At 36.0% G+C, this 21,847-nt stretch overlaps 4 protein-coding genes across 6 annotated transcripts; 3 read left to right on the top strand and 1 right to left on the bottom strand.

Moving 5' to 3' along the window:
* The first annotated feature begins 462 nt into the window (after positions 1-462).
* On the top strand, positions 463-1,951 carry LOC131014581 (uncharacterized). The gene is made up of 2 exons (XM_057942589.1): positions 463-1,287; positions 1,367-1,951. The coding sequence occupies exons 1-2, from the start codon at positions 463-465 to the stop codon at positions 1,949-1,951; spliced, it is 1,410 nt and encodes a 469-aa protein (XP_057798572.1).
* Positions 1,952-4,047: 2,096 nt separating this feature from the next.
* LOC131014582 (probable membrane-associated kinase regulator 2) lies at positions 4,048-5,884 on the top strand. Its single transcript, XM_057942590.1, has 2 exons — positions 4,048-5,231; positions 5,349-5,884. Exons 1-2 carry the CDS (start codon positions 4,349-4,351, stop codon positions 5,447-5,449), a joined length of 984 nt encoding a protein of 327 aa, XP_057798573.1. The 5' UTR covers positions 4,048-4,348; the 3' UTR covers positions 5,450-5,884.
* Positions 5,885-15,813: 9,929 nt separating this feature from the next.
* Positions 15,814-18,417, top strand: LOC131014584 (reticulon-like protein B2). The gene is made up of 5 exons (XM_057942594.1): positions 15,814-16,247; positions 17,243-17,423; positions 17,512-17,653; positions 17,869-17,938; positions 18,042-18,417. The coding sequence occupies exons 1-5, from the start codon at positions 16,034-16,036 to the stop codon at positions 18,209-18,211; spliced, it is 777 nt and encodes a 258-aa protein (XP_057798577.1). The 5' UTR covers positions 15,814-16,033; the 3' UTR covers positions 18,212-18,417.
* Positions 18,418-18,582: 165 nt separating this feature from the next.
* On the bottom strand, positions 18,583-21,438 carry LOC131014583 (F-box protein At5g52880). 3 transcript variants are annotated; one of them, XM_057942593.1, is made up of 6 exons: positions 20,995-21,438; positions 20,723-20,874; positions 20,034-20,121; positions 19,736-19,929; positions 19,033-19,145; positions 18,583-18,894 (listed from the first exon to the last, which is right to left on the bottom strand). In XM_057942593.1, exons 1-6 carry the CDS (start codon positions 21,222-21,224, stop codon positions 18,781-18,783), a joined length of 891 nt encoding a protein of 296 aa, XP_057798576.1. In that variant the 5' UTR covers positions 21,225-21,438; the 3' UTR covers positions 18,583-18,780. The 3 variants fall into 3 exon arrangements, with proteins under 3 accessions (XP_057798576.1, XP_057798575.1, XP_057798574.1); XM_057942592.1 differs by having other exon boundaries at positions 19,033-19,169; positions 20,995-21,420; XM_057942591.1 differs by having other exon boundaries at positions 18,583-19,169; positions 20,995-21,424.
* Positions 21,439-21,847: the final 409 nt, after the last annotated feature.

The raw sequence follows: 21,847 nt of genomic DNA on the forward strand, positions 1-21,847 counted from the left end.
CCGCTAATCAAGTCCCCTTTCTTTTGGGCACGGGTATTTAGGAGAGTTAAAGTGGATGTAAAAGTAAATGACCCCACATGTTTAGTGTAATATTTAATGTTATTTATACACTAACTAATTTCTTTAACTAATTGCCTTTAAAAAATAAATTAAAATCTGGAATAATTTTAAAACTTATTTATTCATTAATTAATTAAGTTGATTAATTATTTGACTTTAATCTGCCGAAAATGAGAAATTGTGGCAGTAGACCAATTTAACCAAAAAGGCACCTTTTACACCAATTTAACTTGATTAATTAAATGAGTTTAAAAGAGGCGCCAACAACTAGAACTTGCAGTACACAAATTTAACCAAAACCAATTTCATAGATTACTGTTCATCACCAAAAAAAAAGGCGGCAGAGGCTGTACAAATACAATTGCTGCTTCATTTATTGCATTACATTCTTCCTTGCAATAAATGAGCCAAAAAAAAAAGAGAATGAGGAGGAAGGATTTGACAACACAAGAAAGAACTTCAATTCTTCAAACCTTGCTTTTAGAGTGCAAGAATGGGAAGCCACCAAGAGGCAAGATGAAAGCTATGGAGGAGAAGTTCCATGTCTGCCGGAAGACCATTTCTCGCATTTGGGCTGAAGCAAAACATCAACAACAGCAAGGTCAGTGCATAAGTTCACAGAGTAAGAAGATATGTAGGCCAAGGAGAAGAAGGGTGCACATAGACCTAGAACTAATTGCAAGTATAGAGTTAACAAAGCGATCAACAATTAGAAGGCTAGCAAAAGGCATAAACTGCAGCAAGAGTACTGTTGGGCGTTGGGTAGATCAAGGGCTGATCAAAGCACACACTAATGCAATAAAACCTGACCTTACAGCAGCAAATAAGCTGTTAAGGATGAGGTTTTGCCTCGAGGCAATGGAGTATGACCGGCAGCAAGATGTATTGAGGTTCAAGACCATGCATAACACTATACATATTGATGAGAAATGGTTTTACATAACCAAAAGTTCTCAAAGGTGGTACTTAACTCCAGCAGAGGCTGAGCCACATAGAGCTTGCAAAAACAAAAAGTTCATCCAAAAGGTGATGTTTTCGTGCGCAGTGTGCAGGCCATTGTTTGCTCAAGATGGTAGTGTGTTGTTTGATGGGAAGATAGGCATCTTCCCATATACAGAGATGGTGGCAGCCAAGAGATCAAGTAAAAACAGAGTGGCAGGAACTCTAGAGCAAAAGTCAATAGAGAGCATCACAAAGGATGTTGTTAGAGAGGGGTTCATCAAGCAGGTAATACTCTTAGTATGCAATCCAGTTCAGTTTATTTACTTGAAATATGTACTGATGTATGAATGATAAATTGTGGCAGCTTGTACCTGCCATCAAGGCCAAGTGGCCCTCCTTTTACAGCAAGGATATCTTTATACAACAAGATAATGCAAGACCACACATTAGAAATGATGACTTAGAGTTTAGAGAGGTTGCATCAAGTGATGGTTTCAATATCAACATAATTCATCAACCTCCAAACTCACCCGACACCAATATCAATGACCTTGGTTGGTTTAGGGCAATTCAAAGCCTACAACAGGAGACTGCATGCTTCAATGTGGATGATTTAGTAAAAGCAGTGGTATCTTCTTTTGAAGAACTAGACCCTATGACTTTGAATTGTGTTTTTTTAAGCTTACAAGGTTGTATGCTAGAGACTTTGAAGGTGAAGGGGCAGAATTGCTACAAATTACCCCATATGAAGAAAGGCTCGTTGATTAGACAAGATAGGCTGCCACTATGTTTGGATGTTCCACAACAACTTGTGAGTGAAAGCATAGCACATTTGGAAGAAAAAGGTGAAGTTGAAGGCATTGAAGAACTTAAACAGAGATTGGGAATTCATGAAGCAACATTAGATGGCATTGAATCACAGTTCAATGCCCTAATGTTACTTGACTAATGACAAGGTACTCAAGTCTCTTTTTTTGTGGTTTTGTAAATGTGAACAGCAACCTATAGTAGGGCTGGTAGTGTGTTTTTTTGTTTTTGGAAATATGTACACACACATGGTAAATGATTTAGTAATGGTGAATGCTTTAGTTCGCCCTCTTGCCTAGCTACCATCACTACATATGAAGTAGTGGGCAACAAAACAAGTTGCAGAACCATTGAAAGCATGATTTAGTGAGCAACAACAGCAACCACCAACCAAGAACAGTTTGAACCATCAACCACAGAGCAACAACAGAAACCACCACCCAAGAACAGAACAGCAAGTGGCAATCAGCCCACATACAGAGCAAGAAGTGGCAATCAGCCCACATACAGAGCAACAACATCCACCACCACCCAAAAACAGAACATCAAGTGGCAATCAGCCCACATACATAGAAACAACAGCCGAAGCCACCAAATACAGATCACACAATAGCCATCAACACCAATACAAAGCTACAACAGCCATACCCAACATCTCATAGCAATAAAGAAATCATAGATGGCCTTAATTAAATTTGTATGTGCATTATTTCATCATTTCAGCATTGACAACACCAACACAGCCCTAGTACTCTTGCATGCAATCAATTAACCCAGAGACAACAGTCACATAACAAAGGCAAAATGGAAGATCTCACCCGAAACATCATTGGGTAAAAAATGGCGAGCAGTTTAAGGTGGGCGTTGGATGCAGTGTGCCAAGACTGAATTGGTTCAACTGATTTCATCGCCAATTCATCCGAACTCGCCTCCAATTCCTCCAATTCCTCGAAGCTAGGGTTTGCCTCGCTCAGAAAATCATTTCCCCAAGATTCATAACAAAAGAGGTCAAGATCTCCCTCAATTTCAGACGATGTAGTACCACACAAAGGTATTGAGTGAGAAACGTACGATTTCATCCTTGCGGGGCAAGGGCGTCGAAAGATCGGAGGTCGGAAAGGAGGGGGCGAGCGCCGATCTGCCGCGTCGTCTCTAATCTCTTCGCAATCTGACTCGCCGAGACCATTCTCCTCGGGTGACGGCGGCGACGTCTCCGACATGGAGAAAGGGAAGTACACCGGCGGCGGATCACCCCAGGAAGAGCAAGAATCTTCGGAGTCCGGAACCACCTCTCCGCTCAGATATTCCTTCCAACCGAAGGGAGGCTTCATCACGGCGGATTTCAGAACGGAAGGCACGGCGGCTGTAAGAACGGAGAGGCACAGAGGAAGACGAAGGCCAAAATCTAGGGTTTTCCCCTTGTAGGAGGGCGGCGCAGTCAGAGAGACGAGAGGAAAGAGAGAGTGGCAGATTTAGGCGAGAATTGGGATGGGTTGGTTTTTAGGGTTTTCATTTAAGTTTAAAGGGAAATTATTAACACTTAATTAACTCAACTAATCATCCCCTAATTCATGCCAAAAAAGGAAAGGGGACTTGTTACATGGGACGCCCCAAAAAGGAATACGGGACTTGAATATTGGGACGGAGGGAGTACTTCCTCTATTTCATTTATCTTTAAGTATAAATATTAAAGATAAAGTATTAAAAATATAAAGTGAATAGAAATTACTCTCTCCGTCCCACGAAGCATGACACAGTTTCCTTTTTGGTCTGTCCCACGAAGCATGACACGTTTCTTAAAATGACAAAAAATTTACCCTTTATTCACATTTTTACTTTTTCACCTATCACACTTAACACACAAAATACCAATTTCTTAATTCTCGTGTAAAAAAGAAGTGTGTCATACTTCATGGGACGGATGGAGTATTTATTTAATGTGTATAGAGAAATTAGAGATTGCATACTATTTCTAAAAAGTGCTATTACAAATAAGATAAACTTAAAAAAAACCGTGCCAAGGTAAATGGAATAAATGGAAATATCATGTTATCCATTCAAATACAATACTTACAAAAAAAAAAAAAAAAAAAGAGCATATCTCATGTACTATTTGTTTTCTACCGTTAATCAGTGAAACTAAAATGTAGCCATAAAATTAGATTGATAATTATGATTAATAGAGCAAGAGAGAATATTTTTGGTTTAGTTTGGTTTGGTTGCGTTGGAGGGTGCTCACCACACCAAAGAGTCCAAATTACCTAAAAGCCTGAGCCCTACGCACGGTCTGACGGGTGCACCAGTCATCTCAGTCCTACTTCTGTATAAATAGTTCTACAGCTCTGCTCTCTGTTTGGCATCATCCTTTTTCCTCTCGCTTTTTCACCTTTCTCCTGTCTTACTAGCCACCTCTTTTTCTCTCTCTCCATACATGACGTTACCTATTCCACCTCTATATTAGCTCCCATCTCTTACATTCAACCACCAGTCCGTAGCTCCCCTCTCTCAAATTTTCTGATTCTCTCTCCCCCCCAATTACATGGAAGCGCTTGGTCTTCTCAAGTTCTGGAGAAGTGCTGCCGCCCGAGCTGAGGCGAGCTCCGAGGCCGATGACCTGCACAATGCCACGGACGACGAGGACACCGAAGACGATGACTCGTTCTTCGACTTGGATTTCAAGTCGCCGGAGCGCGCTGCGGTGGAGGAACGGGATGCAGATTCAAAGAAGGACTGTCAGTTCATTGAATCTCCCAGAGATGTTCTGCTCACCAGAAACGACCATTTCTCCAATTCGAAGCCACTGTCGCCGGTGACTATCCTCCGATCAGCTCCCAAGTTTAAGGTCTTCATGTTAGGTTTCAGGAAATCGTCGAAATGCGACAAGCCTGAGCCTAACGGCGAGACGAAGGCGAGTCCGTTGAATCAGCTCTCCAAATCGTCGAAACTCGATCGGAGCAACCGTTTCTCCGTCAATTGCAGAGTGGCGGACGCGCCGCCGGTGCCGGTTTTCACCAGAGATAACAGTTTGAGAAGCAAAATGATGAAAGAAAACTTCGATTACGAGACCACTTCCGACGTCGGGTCGACGGAGAAATCCGTACCCAAGTATCTGAAATTGATTAAGCCGTTCTACGTGAAGGTCTCGAATAAGGTGAAATCGACCGATTCCGTAACTCCGTCGTCCTCTCCGGTGACCGCCCCAGTGAACTTGTCTCCGAGGAAGTTTTCCGAGGGGAGCAGGGTCGGAAGCTTTAAGATTGTAACACGGAATTTGGTAAAGAGTCGTTCGGCATCGTCGGCGGCGACGGTGGGGGTTGCGCCGCCGTCGATCCGCCGGAGAGACGATTCCTTGCTGGAACAGAATGACGGAATCCAAGGCGCCATTCTCCATTGCAAAAAATCCTTCAATTCATCATCCCAAGGTACCTTCATTTTTCATATCACCTCAAACTTTCCTATTTTAAAATATACACATAAAATTAGATTAAACTGGTACGAATTCATATTGCTAATCATTCACTGGTTCTATTAAACTTCAGATTATTCGCGATTATTTCGAGCTGCGAGCGATCCATCACACGAGAAACTGAGAGCGCCGTTGAGAAATTCATTCGAGGAGCAAAAACGGTGCAGCATTTGAATTGCAGCAGGGGAAACAAAAGCAGCGGGAACGTCCAAATTGCTCAAGTCAGCATGACGTCATATTTCCAGAGCCATGATGAAGATAGGATTTTATTAGGATCTTCTTCCTGTAAATTTAGGGCGCAGTAATTAAAAAAAAAAAAAACTCAGAAAATAGGCGGGTGGGTAGTCTGAATGCCCAATGAGTAGAGACGTAGTTTTTGTTCTGTAAAAAGTAACTGATGGGGTTTTGAAAGTAGCGTAGCGCTGTCTGCCAAAATTCAAACGACGAAATATACAAAAAAGAAAAAAAATGAGGGAAATGATTAAAGATGTATCGTGTGGCTGAATTTTTAGATGAGTTCTGTTGTGTATTGGAATGTAATCTTTTGAGATGTTTGTGTATGTATGGATTGGTTATGGTTTATTCTACTTAAAACCAAAGTCACGATCATTTGCGTTTGTGGATTCCCATGATAAATTTCACCCCTCTTTTGAGCATAAAGTTCCAATTGTTTGGTGCTTGTTTCGTTTCGTCTGCGAATGAAGTGCGTGTACAATAATGAGATTGTTGAATGTTGTAGAAAATTAATTATGACGATAAAATATTATGCGTGATTATATTATTTTTTGTGTTTTTTATATAAGTAAATATTTTCATTTTCACTATCTCAAAAAATCCACTTTTTATCTGTATGTGTTGTTCGTGAAATAAATCAAATATTTAATTATGGCAACTTAATTTAAAGCTGACAAAGTATGCGGATTGGGTGGATTCCAGAGAGTTTTTCAAATAAACTTCGAAGTATTTTGTTTTTACGGTCCTATAAGAACAAATTGGACGAACAGAAAGACAAATGCACCCATATATGTGGATAAATCTCATGACTTATAACAATGCTCAAAGGCGATGAAAGTTGTTCACAAATAGATAGGTCTTTTGTGTACTCCTATTTCATTATTCTACAAGATTAGCTCCATTGCAAAATCTAACAAGACAGTTCAAAGAAAATTATATAGTAGTAATTCATAACAAACTAATGGAATTCACAAACCAAAATCTTTTTTTGTTTTGGATGTCGGCTTTCACGTTTTGTAACTATGGAATTCACAAACCTTCCATAATTGATCTTGGCCTAATTTATGTTGATAGTTTCATCTCATATTGTATTTTGATAATTTTGCATGCCACACTACTTTTTAAGCAAGGCAAACCTTTTATTTTTTACTTAAGTCCAAGGGGGCGCTAGCCCACATTTTCATTACTGAACTAGTTATGTATCAAAATAAACAACATTCTGAAAGAATACAGAAACGCAAGGAATCGAATTGCAAATGGTCAGTCTTTTTCTTCTCTATACAAACAATTTTTAAGAATAGACTTTTTTTTTTGATAAATTAATACTATTAAATAAAGAAATTTAAAGGTTACGCCACAGAAGACTCGAACATAAGACCTTTGGCTTTAGACATTAATCCCTTACCGTTTGGTCAACACACGCACATTGAGCTTAAATTCGTACATAGTATTGATGGAGTGGTCTAATTGGTATATGTACTAGTGATCCCGTAATTGCAATTAATATTCAGTTATCAGTTTGCATTATACTAAAACTTTTGCATTTAGGATATCTTTTTTTTTTTTATGAATGAATTTAGGATATCTTATGCACACAATTGGTAGCCGTCGTAAAAATCTCTAATGCATTTAGTTGACGTTGACAAAAATAATACTCATTTATGATGTTATAATGTTAATGCATATATCACTTAAATTTATAACTAATGTCAAATTTTTTTAGGGAGACTAATGTCAATTGATATACACCTCCTACGAATTTTGCACATGCTACTGATTTTGATATTTCACATGCACTAATTCCCTCACTCTTCTTATTTAATGGATCGATCGAGATATGTATACACACTTACAAAGAGAGCTGACTCGATTTAAATTTATTAATTTATCTAATTAAAAAAAGTAGAAATTTCGTTTGTGGTTACATTTACAGTTTAGTGCTAAAATAAAGAATGATCAAAGGTGGACTTAGAATATTTGAAAGGTCTTAAAAGGAGCAATTAGAAAACACGCAATCTAAGTGGCTCCAATTTACCTAACGCAAACCATTACAAAATGGAGCTTCGACTTAGAGCGTGGACTGAGGGTCAATGGATAACTAAGTGACACTTTCCAGTCAAACAACTAGAATAAATGCTCCTCTCAATACGCTTCTTCTCGACTCTTTCTTTGTTACTATTTTTTATTTATTTAATTTTTGAATCAGCTAGATGCCAACTACTGAAAGCGTGTTAGGGTTGAGGTTTCACACTCTCTTCAAATGGATCAATTTATGTATCAATGTGTTTCACGGAAATCGTGTGAGATTATTTAATATGTTTGGTAGGCCTTATAAGATTTCGATAGTAAAATAATACTATGATTTTAATTATGTGTTTAGTACCTTATATAATTAAAGAGGGTGGTCTGAAATAAAGGCAAGGTCCGATTGAAAATTATTATTCCTCTTTGAAAAAAGGAAGCTCGACTCAGGAATGAGATTCAGTATACCACACTTTATGTCTCACTATATGTCCTAATTTCAATTTTGTTTAATTTCTTATATATATTTTCTTTAATTTTAACTTTATATGTTTTAGTTTAATTTAATTTGTGATTATTAACTAGGGTTTATTCCATCAATTTAGAATATTTTTTATTATTTAATTTCACTTTTATTAGCTAATAATAGGTTGATAAATCTAAAGTCTCATAAGAGACTATCAGCAAAACTGAGTAAGCATATATCTGAGAATCATAAATTTATAACCCACAGGTGAAACTCCAAGACAGCATGGCATGATGCTCACCAGATAAAGAGAGTGTCTGACTAAACGTATTTTAAAGAGTTTATAAGCTTTTGAAACTTATAAGATGTTTCAAAAATTTATAAGATCTAATTTCTTAAGATCTTATAAATTATCAAAATACTTGAATAATTGAGCTTATAAGCTAGAAAGAGAATTTTTAGTTACAGAGAGAAAAATTTTACTTGAAAGAGAAAATGGAAAAGAAATAAAATTAGAATGATATATAATGAAAATAAAAATCATAATTGAGTTATTTTTATAAAATGTGTGTTGTTTATAAGAAAATGAGAAAATAAGTTGAAATGGATGAACTTATTTTTTGGGGAGCTTATTTTATCAAACACTTTGAAATAGCTTATAAGCTCCTAAACTAAGCTATTTTAAAGAACTTATAAGCTCAGCCAAACACTCTCTAAGGAACGAATACACTATTTTCTCATAATACAATCGCCACAAAAATATTCTAACTAACTTGCAGTTGCAGCCAGGGGCGGAGCCGGAGGGGCTCTAGCTCCTTCCCAATTTTTGATTTTTTTTCTTTTTTTAATAATTTTAATATATATATATATATATATGTATATGTATGTGTGTGTGTGTGTTCCTAATTATAAAAGAATCTTTTTTTACAAGAAATGATTTGCTTTATATTGCCTCATATATATTTAATTTAAGATTAAATGTATTATTTAAAATTATTATCTATGAAAATATTGTATGTTATTATTACTCTTGTGCTTGTCTTTTAATTAAAAAATGTCTAAAATTTACGGAATGTCCCAAATTTTTTTGGTAATGTATTGAAACTAGTTTCCAATGTATTGAAATTATAGAATCTATGAAAATGTTGTTCTTTATTATTACTATTATAATTGTCTATTAATAAAAAAAATACTAAAAATACTTAAAATATACGGAATGTCCCCAAAAAATTGTAACGTATTAAAATTATATAATCTATGAAAATGTTGTTTTATATTATTACTCTTAGCTTGTCTTTTAATAAAAAATGTTTATAATGCATGAAATGCCAAAAAAAAATTAGGAGCTATCATCCACCCTAACTAAATTTCTGGCTCTGTCACTTGTTGCAGCTGCAGCTGATGTATGTAAGCCTAACTAAGTCGTGTGACACTCCCAGAATGACTAATTTTAATCATAACTTACCATGATACCCCTCAACTAAGTATCCACAAATAACTTTTATACGCCCAAAGTAGAACTGACTTGAGCATCCAAGTTCCTCCTTCAAAGACCCTTCGCCTCCTTTTCGCACAATTCTTGCTGAGCTCACTCGCTGGCTCATCAAATTTGTTCTACCTACACCTACCAATTACTCTTTGATACAAGCTCATTTGATACATCCTCAACTATAATTAATATATATAATATATGTACTCCAGTGACCTGTCTATGGTTAAGTTTCATGGAGAATGATTTATAAGTAGAGAATGGGAAATATTGAACATGTCATGAACATGTCAGTAGAAGCAGTTGAACATACCAATAATTTTGTTGAACGTTTGGAGGTTTGAGGGTTCGAATCCTGTATAAGTTCAACACAATTCCCGTTGAACGTTAAACGAACGAACGCTGACAATTAGATTAGACAATATCAACGACTGAGATTGCTTCTCCTTTCTTTGCAAACATTTACTTCTTCATTGAACCTTCTCCTATATATATCAATATTAGGATAATAACTCAATAGTTTTAAAAATGTACAATATATTACTGATCAAATCCATTTTTTTTTTTTTTGCATACACTAAACTCTAAGAAGGCGTTTGGTTTGAGTGATAAGACATGATTGATAAAATAATCCACCTTAATTAAGTGTTTGATTTGCATGATTAGGACCGTAATTGATAATTCGGCCCGCATCTAATCATCCAATTAACTGATAATTTATCACCCCAAAATTGTATGAATTATTTGGAATCGTTTATTTTGCATGATTAATAAAATGGATGATTGAATATTTTTTATCCTCAATAGTAGGATCACTTCGATCCCACCCTTTTGATGAATAGAATCAAGTAAAACTAGCTTAAATAATAAAAACAATTAAGGGCCTTGAAATATCCCAAAGTTTCAATTCAACAAAGTAAACAAGGGATTAACATTACTATTTTTATCAATCAAGACTAATCCTTCAAAGTAAACGCTCCTATTCAATTCTATCAATCTTATCTATCTAATCCATCGAATCAAATATGAGAATCTATCTCAATATGTTTATTTGCGTCTCCACATCACTTTGCTTTCACATTAGTTGAATAAAATCTTCACCTTTTTTTTTTCCTTCAAATCTAATGTAGTTGTCCAGGTATTATTTTTGCTAGTTGTTTGGTGTGATATCATCAATCGATCTTCTATATGTAACATGTATTCAAACAAATCATGTTTTGCTGGTCAATGATTTGAAATCTCAAGCCCTATGGGCTTCTCAACAACGGAGCCTATTTAGTTTTAGGCTTTCTTTTACTTAATTAGGCCCAATATGTAGGACAAATATTCTGTCACATATTTCAGTGAGGGTGATTCTATTCATGGCCCCAATTTAAATATAGAGTAAAATATAAGATAAATTTCTAGTTATTATTTTAAATAGTGACTATAAAAAGTAAAATGAGGACTATGAATAGAATCAACGATCACTCTTTACTAACGCTCTCATTTATTTTGACCCGGACAAACTACAATGTTTAATTAATGTTGACAAATACATTTTCTCAATGTTGTTTCCAAGAAAAAAAAAAAAAAAAAACAATACATCATAGTTATGAAAATAAAACTTCAAATTTGTTTGTATTGTGTTAATGATGTATCTATCAAATAGTAACTTTTTGTCCAGATATTTTTTAAGCGTTTTTGATGGATTTAGAATCATCTCATAAGAAGATCTGTATATTTTAAATGGACTTATTTTTCACTTATATTTAAGAACTTTTTTTTTGGGTTATATCTTTTTTACTTATAATACTCACATAGACGTAGAGTAGGTGACTCAAACTCTCAATTTATAAAATTGAGAAGAAAGATATCACCAATTAAGGGTCCTTCTATGAAAAATAGTCGTGGAGGTTTGTTTTTTTTTTTTTTTGAGATAATAGACGTGAAGGTTAAGAATCCAATTCCACTATCACAAGAATAATCTGAACAAGGAAATGGGTTTTGTACATATTAACTTTTGTACTAAAACTTAAGTATGAAGTCAATTCATACCCAAAGTACATATAATATGATACAAGTTAATTAAACCTAAAAATTGAGATCATTTATTTCTTTTAGTGGAAATTAAAATGTTTTTTTATTTATTAAACCTCAATGCCATGAATGGCCAAATTAGTGAATCTTGCAGGAAAATTAGAGATCCATTACACGTCAATCGTAATACTCACAGCAAGTTTTGCAAAAGAATGAAGTGCTAAAGTTTGTATTACAATACATGACTCTCATGAATTAAGTGATAGCAATAAGCTCATGAAGCTCAATTCCAAGTAAAACATCGTAATCATCCAAATACCGAAATATATATACGAGAGCAGGAGGTTAATCGTAACGGATATCATTATTCTAGAAAGCCAAAAATGAAAGAAACCACAAACGAGAATTCTCTTCTAAGAAGGGTTGGCGGCTCAATTCTCTATATATAAGTGAATTGAAGTAATGGATAATTAAATAACTAGGCAAATTAAACTCAAAGTTATTCACATTCCTTATTTACTGTAGCCCCTAATCTTAGCCCCAATTAATTTTTTAAACAAATCTAAAAGCATAAAGACGTAAAACTTTTCATTGCAATATGAAGATAAAATATGTATAGCCCCCATCATATTCTTTAAATACAATATGAATCATAAATCCTAACATATTATACAAATTAATAAAACCCACAAAGAATAATATCCAAATCTTATTAGCTCCCAACTCAGAAATCTTAGATCCACATGGAAAAATGAAACCAACGCCAACATAAGGAAGAACATCACGCCCCAATAACCTTGGAATTCTATCTCAATCAATATTCTTTTGCAAATTAAAAATTCGAATTACAAATGTAGTTAGTTGTGATCGGAGACCAGACAGTAGCTAAGGTTTGCTCTCCAATTCCAATCATTTGTCTTGATGTCAATAGGTTAATTTTCATGTAAAAAAACAAAAAACAAATTAAGAAACAGAAATTCATCGGATATGTTTGCACTCTCTATTTGCAATTGTTGATCCACAAACATAAACCTAGATTTTGAAAGAAAATATAATAAGGAAGTGAAGAGAGGAGAAACAAAAAGTATTGATGCTGACAAGGTTTGGCGCCGCCAAATAGAAGATATTTTGCGAGAGTTAATGCTAATGAGGAGTTCATAAATGGAATTGTAATTTGGTCGCTATCTAATCTGAATTAGAATTTTTTGTTGTGTTAGTATTTATTTTGTTCTTCCATTTTCTCAGATATTTAAATTGGAAAGTATACAAATGTGGTTATTTTTCTATATTCATAATTTATTAATTTAAATTTAAGGGCGATATGATCTATTTATTGATATTAGTATTATTTAAATTAGAGGTTATAAAATGAGAAGTGCGAATAAAATTCCCCGAACTCACGTATGTCGGGTGCCAAACCATAACGGCCCGAATAGCGGCCACATGGAGCAGGCCCAATAGGGGTGTGAGCATGGGCCCACCAGTGTCCTATAATAGGCATGTGGCCACCACCACTCACCTGCTGCCACGTCACGACACAGGAAACAGCCGCTGTGTGTCCCCTGCTTTACGATTTGTACGCACGTTGAGTTCAACGGCGACGTGACGCCGTCTCATCTCACTCTAACCACAAGATTCCCACGTACTGGCCGCCCAAATCTTATTCCGCCATTTTTTTATTTATTTTCTTGAGATTCTGTAATTTGGATTTTTCAGCATATTTCAAATTTTCAAAATAAAGTCTGCTTGGTTGGTTTGTTTTTTATGTGCATTTTTGTAGAGTAATTTATTTGTGCAAATAAGAATAGATATATCTCAATGCGTGTGCATTTCTAATAATGTGAAAATGCTAATGCAACTAGCTATACAAAGACCCCGTAAGACAATGGAAGTAAATAGGTTTATATATTCTTATAGTACGATTTTATTTTTAGAGTAAAAAAAGGTTACATGTAAATTTTTGCATTTCGTACTCGTTCTACATTGGACATAGGTTTATATTCTTATAGTACGATTTTATTTATTTATTTTTTAGGGTGTAACTTGTAAGATGTAAAAACTCTATATATTTTAGTTTTATAGGTAGACTTATATATAGTATTTGTTTAAATAGTGTAGATACAATCTTCAAGAATTTCAATATTTAAAAAATGCTACCGGGCCTTTCTTAATATTACAAAACTAATACTTTCCTCCAGCTATATTTTTAATAAAGTTCATTTTTTATAGAAATAAATTCAGGTAATAAAATTAGCACAAGATGGGATTAGATTAACTTGGTGATACAACCATTGTGGCAATTACAACGATGGTGAGTAATTGATTACACAGTATATTTATCAAATTGTATTCAATAGATTATACTCATCGGTTTTACGCATTATCGCAATAGTATAAGAATTAAATAAATTTATATTAATAATTATGATTTATCAGACAGTCGTTGGTATTATAAAATAAATAAATATAAATGGTTTATAAAGCAAGTTGCTTACTAAAATAGTGAAAAATTGTTTACAGTATAAAATCACAAGAAGTTAACATATTTGGTCAATTTAGCTTAAATTCATGCATGTTAATTTAATATATTTGCACTTGTTTATTTAATAACTATTTCATACATTCTACGCTTATAGATTGATTATTTCCTTTTTACACATATTGAGAAATTGTATTTAATAGCATTGGAAAAGGATTTTTTTTGCATGATTTCTTAATTATATCCTTTTTCACTCTTTCAAAAAATAAGGTCTGTTAATTTTAAAGTATATTAATAAGATTTCGTTTATTTTTTTAATATTCATGAAGTCACAATCGCTATTTTTTGTGAGCATGAGATAAACTTCTATTTCTATTAACACACAAATAATAATTTACTATGTGAAACATAATGTTCGAACATATTCCCTCTGTCCCGCCCAAGATGCTACATATTCCTTTTCGGGTCGTCCCAACGAAGATAATACATTTCTTTATTTGGCAAAAATAAGAAATTTTAAACACTTAATTAACATTGATTAAGTATCTCCTTATTACCTTCTCTCTCCTACTTTATCACTTTATTACTTTTTCTTCCTTACTTTATCATTTTATTACTTTATCTCTCATATTTTATGACGTTATTATTACACACTTAAAACATTTATCTTCAACTCCTTAAATTCCGTGTCAAAAAACAAATGTAGCGTCTTGGCCGGGACGGAGGGAGTATAAGAAAATTTAAGGGATCTTTGTTGCAATTGGAGAAGTTGCTGGTAATAGGGCTGGGAAGTTCGGGATCGGGTATAGGGTACCCGATTACCCGACCCGAAAAAATCGGGTATCGGGTACCCTATACCCGAAAAAATCGGGATCGGGGTCGGGGTCGGGTATTTAGGGTGTGAAAAACTCGGGTATCAGGTATACCCGATCGGGTATCGGGTATACCCGAAATACCCGATTTATTTATTAAGTATATATTAAATTATAATCTTCCCAGCCCAGCAGCCCTACTGACTTCCGCCGCGCCTCCCAAGTCCCAAACTCACTCTCACTATGTTCCCTAATCCCTAACCCTTCCCAAACTCTACTAACCCACCCGCCACCGGCCACTACCCAATCACCCAGTGGCGTCGGCCTCTCGCCGTCGTCCCATCCGCCACCGGCCACGACCCAGCGGCGCCGGCCTCTCGCGAGTCGCGACCCTCGCCCAGACCCCAGTCGTCCCCAACCAGGTCCGAGTCCCGTCGTCCCAGCAGCCGCGCGCCTCCGTCGTCCCAGCAGCCGCGCGCCTCCGAGCTCCCAGCAGACGCCGGCAGCCGTTCTTCTTCTTCCTTTTTTTTTTTGGTTCCGAGCTCCCACCTTTCGATTCTGATTTTGTTCCTTTCGATTCGATTTTGGAATTGTGTTGAGAGTTGACTTGAAAACTGAAAATTTGACCGGGTAATTTAGGGTACCCGGATACCCGATTCGGATACCCGAGTCGGGTATTAGGGTACCCGATTTTTTTTCGGGGTCGGGATCGGGTAGTGCTTTTCGGGTTCGGGTATCCGATTTTTTCGGGTAGGGTACCCGAACCCGACCTGATTCCCAGCCCTAGCTGGTAAGATAATTTCAATTATCAATTATATGACCAGTATTTATTTATTTTTTAATTTATTTTTGTACATATGACCAGTATATTTAGTTATATAGATATATAAGAGGCGCTAACAAATTTGAAATTTGAAAAAAAAGAAGAAAAAAAGAAGAAAAAGAAAGAAAGAAAGAGCCTCAGAAGTCAGAATGTAACGTCCGTTAAACCTCGATCCCATCAACGCAGATTGGGAATTTCTTTTATCGGTTTTTGTTACTCCGAACCAAGCGGCCCGGATTCCTCGAACCTCAGGCTCGTCAATCCCAAACCCAACGACTTTCTTAAAACCCTTGGATTTTTCATTCTCGTTCTCTCACATTTAAGCGAAAAAAGTGGGAGCGCACAGTGTGTCCAGCGAGTGAAGCAGAGAACTACTTTTCCGGCGGCGGCGATTGAGATCGAAGCTTGTAATCAATGGCCGATCACGCCGGTGAGCACGAGAAGCACGAATCCGCAGCTGAATCTCTCATGGATAAGATCACGGACAAATTCCACGGCAGCGGTTCGTCTTCATCCGACTCCGACAATGATGGGGACCTCAAATCAGCGGCATCCGCCATAAAGGCCAAGATCTACCGTCTGTTTGGCCGCGAGAAGCCAGTGCACAAGATTTTGGGCGGCGGAAAACGTATGGTTATTGCTTTTTCATTTTCCATTGTCGACTCTTTTGATTAACTTTAAATGCTTGTTGATGTATGTGCATTCTCGATGCGTTTAGATTTGGTGGTTCTGCTAATGGCGTTAAGAATGAGATTTGTGAATATAAATATAGGCTGTATACTGTGACGAGGTGCTTATACACACTTGAAATGTAAGCAGTGATGATTGGAAACTGATGATGTGTTTGCTTAACACGAATCCTGGAAGTTGATTCGCCGCTTCTTCAGAGCGGGATTTAGCTTACATTGGTTTGTCCAGATCGTGAGCGCTTAATCTGTTTAACGATTTGGATTGTATTGTTGGTCAATCTTTTTCTTCATTGTTTCCGCTTTCGCATCTGGTTATCGTGTTGTGGTCTTCAGAAAATGATCATGGGTGTCTTTAAGACCATTTGTTTAGAAATTCAGGCGTTTGAGAATGTCAACCTTGGAATTTTGGTTTTGATTTCCATGGCGGATGAAATCATATACTCCCTCCATCCCATGAACCAAGATCTAGTTCTTTTCGGCACGAGAATTAAGAAATTGGTATTTTGTGTGTTAAGTGTGGTAGGTGAAAAAATGAAAAGGTGAATAAAGAGTAATTTTTTTGCCATTTTTATAAACTGATCTTGCTTCGTGGGACAGACCAAAAAGGAAACTTGGTCTTGCTTCATGGGACGGAGGGAGTATATTTTATTGGCGTTTATTTAGATACAAGCTTGTCTCATTATATAATAATTCATGGCATGCATTTTCAGACTATTTGCTTGAGGTGCCTGTGTTCCTATTTGGCTCAAATATATAGCGACAGAGACACCTGTCTCTAAATGTAGTATGTAGAGTTTCATAATGAGATGTTACTTGTCATTTATCTGACATTACAGGATACATGAAACCCTTTGCCAACAATGTGAGATAGATATAAATCATTTCTGCATACTTCAATTCTTGATCTATCATTGATGCATCTATTTTTTGGCAGCTGCTGACATTTTCCTATGGAGGGACAAGAAAGTTACGGGCGGTGTGCTAGGTCTTGCTACTGCAATTTGGGTGCTTTTTGAGTTGCTTGAGTATCACCTGCTCACGCTAGTTTGCCATATCCTGATTCTTGGCTTGGCAGTCATTTTCTTGTGGTCCAACGCTTCAAACTTTATCAACAAGTATGGTTCCTTATAATCTAGAGACGCCGATTAAAAGTTCCACATGTCTTACTCGTTTTATGTGTCTACTTCCTATATAACTTCTCAGGTCCCCGCCAAAGATCCCTGAAGTCTCTCTTCCCCAGGATGTTGTCCTGGGTGTAGCATCAGCCCTTAGGACAGAAATCAACTCACTTTTTGCCTTGCTTCGAGTTGTAGCATCTGGGCGAGATTTGAAGAAATTCCTTGCTGTATGTATCTGAACACTCATTCCTGTAGGGCATGAGCTCATCTGATTAATCTCGTTTACTGGCCATTTGTGACCTGAAAATACCTTATGGCTTCTTAGTTTTGTGATGATGATGCTACTGAATAGCTATTCCTGAAGGCTTTTCTGTTCTTCTAATGTTTAATATTTCTACCATCAATCTCTTGCTGATTTGCGTATTGCATTCTGTCATAATAGGTGATTGCTGGCCTTTGGATTGTGTCAATGCTGGGATCCTGCTTCAACTCCCTTACCCTGTTTTACATATGTAAGTTCTTTGCTTTTATCTCAGTTACTGATACTTGCCCAGGGTAGTGAACAACCATCATCTGCATTGCCTCATTTTGTTCTCTTCTCGTTTTACTATACAGGTTTTGTTTTGTTGCACACGGTTCCTGTTCTTTATGAAAAGTATGAAGATCAGGTTGATGCTTTTGCTGAGAAAGCTGAGGCCGAGTTCAAAAAACAATATGCTGTGTTTGATGCCAAGGTTTTGAGTAAAATTCCAAAAGGTCCTCTTAAAGATAAGAAGTTTGCTTAGAAGACTCTTTCGTGTGAGATGGTGCTACTAGGTTTGGAATGGCCTTGTATTTCCATTTCGCTTCTTGTTGTTGTGGCTAAGTTGTCTGATGCCTGATGGAACCCGTGTTTGGTGGTTTGTTGTTTTTTTTCTTCTTCTTGCATATGGGTTCATAGTTTAAAAATGCTTACTGATATTGATTTAGGCGGTTTTGAGTTTGTTTGGAATTATATTGCTTTATAATTATAGATAGCCGAATATTAATTGGCATGGTGAATAACCGAACTATCTTTACTCAAATTCTCCATAATTATAGTATAATTATCCATAGCTGGGCTGTTGTGTTGAGGATATGGCTAATTAGCATTCTTCAAGAAATTGAATAGCATTGATTTTGTAAGATCTAAAACATTGTGGTGATATATGGATCTTGTTCTTGGAACACCTCAGTCATTATATACATAGACATTTTGCACCTAATTATTTGTCTTCTATGTAATGGCGGAAGCCAACTCTTTTACAAGAGAAAATACAATTGAACGAGAGGTCGGGCTCTCCAAAAACTTAAAACAATGATTTCAGAACATCAGCTAATATTGCCTAGGATAGGCCCATAGCCTCAAGGCAAACACATCTTCAGTATCACTGTCACTATCTGAGGAAGATTCAGATGACACAAAGCCATCTAAAATGAAGTCACCAACCTAAGAATCCCATAGAAACAATTAGTTATACATATAATTGGTTCTGTCACATCCTTTCAAGTTAATAGATGAAAGAGTGGAAGCATGTGAAGAAACAAAATAGCTCAACTCAAAATAGCATGTGAAGAAACAAAATACCTTTTCTATTGATATAGGCTTGATTTGGTGCTTCACTTCATCTCTTCTATTGGTTTCATTGGAACATCTGTTGCGATCTAGCCAAACAATTGAACGGCAACTTGAACAGTATCCTGTACAACATCCCATTTTTTCATCTGAAGTAAAAATAAAAATAGGATTAAAATGTGATATAAATGGATAATATTTCATTACATTGAAGTAGGTTGGTGCACATGTCAGAACAGAAAGACTTAAGTTCCAACGTAGGAAAATTTCACAGCTGAGTGATGCTCCATATGCATAGAAGGATAATAAAACTTCCTATTTACGACGCCACATATATTGGTGACTCTTCATTTTAAAACACTGGCAATTAAGCTAGTCTTATTGATAGATACCGGACGCATTCCCGACTGAATCTCAAAGAAACATAACCCATTCTTATAGTACATGGAATCCAATATGTAGTAGTAAAAGCATTTACAAGGATGTTCACATAATTAAAACTTTTGAGGTACTTATTACATCCTTATTCGTCATTTTTTTGTCAGATTAATCTTCTTAAAGACCTCCGCATAATTTTAAATCTTCATCTAATTGGATACTTTTATCAGTAAATTCTCTTATCCTTGGTTGCCACACTTTGTAATTAAAATTATAAACTTGCCTTCCCATGCAACTCTTCTCAAAAAGACCAAAACAAACCATAGAAATCACATACCTTTATAGGCTGCTTCAAATGCAAATCTATAGTTAACACCAAATGTTGTAATGTCGTCAATCTGATGCATCTCATTTTTACTCGCTCCAATTGTTCCAAGTCCCTCGTTCTTCACAAAACTTTCACAATTGCTAAAGTAAGTGTCATACAACAATTTCCATAGACAGTTGTCACCAGCAACACCATTCCATGACCTGTAAATCGACCTCAGATCAGAAGACACTTCCAACATGTATACCAATGTCATGCAGGGAAAGAACATACAAAAGCATCTTTTGGTGATTAGTAAAGGAAGTACCGGCAGACTGCAGAAGCAGAAAGCAGAGACTGCACATCCAAGAAGCCAAATACGTGTACAAGAACATCTTGAGGAAGCTGGTCTATACCTGGAACACAAGGAAAATAACTCAAATTCAATCTGGAAAACGGAAAACCATACGTGCAAAAGACTGATGATTGATCATCAAGAATTTGGCACAGTAGCTACATTAAAGATTAGCTCTTCTCTAGGACCCAATACGTGAAACAAATCACTGATTAACATTCTAAGGGAAGCCCTAAACTAAGCTAGTGCATCAAATGACGAGCCCTTGGGATCAAATTGGATGAAAAATTAAGTGAATTTATGCCTTTCTACTTGGAAGTGAACATGATTACTGCATTCTGAAAAACTTAGACAAGGATCAATGGATCAAACTCAACAGTGTATCTACACATAAAAGGGATCAGCTCAACCTAAAGATTGAAGTAATAAATATGAAATTCAGCATATCCATTCTCCTTCATATATCACAACTTCACAACCCCTTCATCATATCAACCTGAACGAATTAATTTCCACACCGATCACAAGATAACAATTTACGCAGAACAAACATCAACAAAGCATTTATTCCATGATGTCGGGTCCGCTAGGTTGATCATATTTTCGCAATCGTAATGATATTTATCAACTGAAGTAAAGGGGAAAAGAAAAGGAAAAAGCACCTTCTTCATTATTTGTCTTGGATTTTCTCTTACTGGCAACGACTGCGTGTTTGTGTTCCGTGACAGCCAGTGCTCTCTTTTGCTTCGGCAAAGCAAATTCCGCACTTTGCAGAAGAGAATTAGCAGCTGAAATTGCTGACTGCGTCTGCATCCTGGAATTTTCAATCAACAAATAATCCAAATAAATTTAAAAAGTGCTCAATTCAGTAAACCTAATTATCACAAAATCAATCCCCCCAAAAAAAGTACAGTAATTTTTTTTTTTGGCTTACTCGGGGAGAAGGCGGAAAGCGAAAATGGTATCCTGAAAAATAAGCGATTGAAGATTTTTGGGGAACTTGGAGTAGGCATTTTTAAGAAGAAAGCTCAATTGTTTACATGCGAAGGAATATTGGGAGCGTTTGGAGAGGCATTCTTTGATTGATAAAGATTGGTATCGTTCAATTGGATTATTGAATCTCTCAACTGCAGAAGTATTGGTTTTGCGATTCTGGGTAACCATCTCAAAAACTGCAGATTTCCAGATCGGAAGAAATTTAGAAGAACTAATTCACCGCCGTTTGCTGAGGAATCGACAAATCAACCATCTCACATATGCTTGATTTAGCACATTAATAAAATAGTGGAGTAGTAGTAATTGAAATGAAGTGCACAATTTTTTGGTACAATGTCTTCTAACAATGGAAGATAATATGACTCAATTAACTGTATTTTTTATTTTGTTTGGAGATGTAACTGCGTTTAACTATTAATAGATTATTTCCCTTTTTTTTTAATTAATTCAATACTATTATTTCTGTTAATCATTCATAATCTTATTATATTTATCTTCACTAGCTCAGAATATATGAATATTGTCCATACAAATTGTTTAATATACACAGTGAATCTACATTTATGCACTCTTTAATATAAATATTATGTACTAAATAATACTCCCTCCGTCCCGACTTTTGGTATCCAGTTGAGAACGACACAGATTTTAATAAAGTGATTGATGTGTTGTGAGTGGAATAAGGGTCCCACATTTTATGTGAGAGTTAAAATAATTAAAGTGGAGTAAGGGCCCCACCTACTTTTACTAAAAATAGAAGTGGATACCAAAATATGAGACGGCCAAAAAAG

This window comes from Salvia miltiorrhiza, chromosome 3 (genome assembly GCF_028751815.1).
Source record: "Salvia miltiorrhiza cultivar Shanhuang (shh) chromosome 3, IMPLAD_Smil_shh, whole genome shotgun sequence".
Lineage (NCBI taxonomy): Eukaryota > Viridiplantae > Streptophyta > Magnoliopsida > Lamiales > Lamiaceae > Salvia > Salvia miltiorrhiza.

Bases quoted from the DNA above. Each gene is read 5' to 3' on its own strand.
- LOC131014584 (XM_057942594.1), top strand. From the start codon at position 16,034: ATGGCCGATCACGCCGGTGAGCACGAGAAGCACGAATCCGCAGCTGAA. The intron at 17,424-17,511 runs GTATGGTTCCTT...ATAACTTCTCAG, and splicing joins GCTTCAAACTTTATCAACAA to GTCCCCGCCAAAGATCCCTG. The intron at 17,654-17,868 runs GTATGTATCTGA...CTGTCATAATAG, and splicing joins ATTTGAAGAAATTCCTTGCT to GTGATTGCTGGCCTTTGGAT.
- LOC131014581 (XM_057942589.1), top strand. From the start codon at position 463: ATGAGCCAAAAAAAAAAGAGAATGAGGAGGAAGGATTTGACAACACAA. The intron at 1,288-1,366 runs GTAATACTCTTA...AAATTGTGGCAG, and splicing joins GAGAGGGGTTCATCAAGCAG to CTTGTACCTGCCATCAAGGC.
- LOC131014582 (XM_057942590.1), top strand. From the start codon at position 4,349: ATGGAAGCGCTTGGTCTTCTCAAGTTCTGGAGAAGTGCTGCCGCCCGA. The intron at 5,232-5,348 runs GTACCTTCATTT...ATTAAACTTCAG, and splicing joins CTTCAATTCATCATCCCAAG to ATTATTCGCGATTATTTCGA.
- LOC131014583 (XM_057942591.1), bottom strand. From the start codon at position 21,224: ATGGTTACCCAGAATCGCAAAACCAATACTTCTGCAGTTGAGAGATTC. The intron at 20,875-20,994 runs GTAAGCCAAAAA...TGAAAATTCCAG, and splicing joins GCTTTCCGCCTTCTCCCCGA to GATGCAGACGCAGTCAGCAA. The intron at 19,930-20,033 runs GTACTTCCTTTA...GTCGATTTACAG, and splicing joins TCTGCTTCTGCAGTCTGCCG to GTCATGGAATGGTGTTGCTG.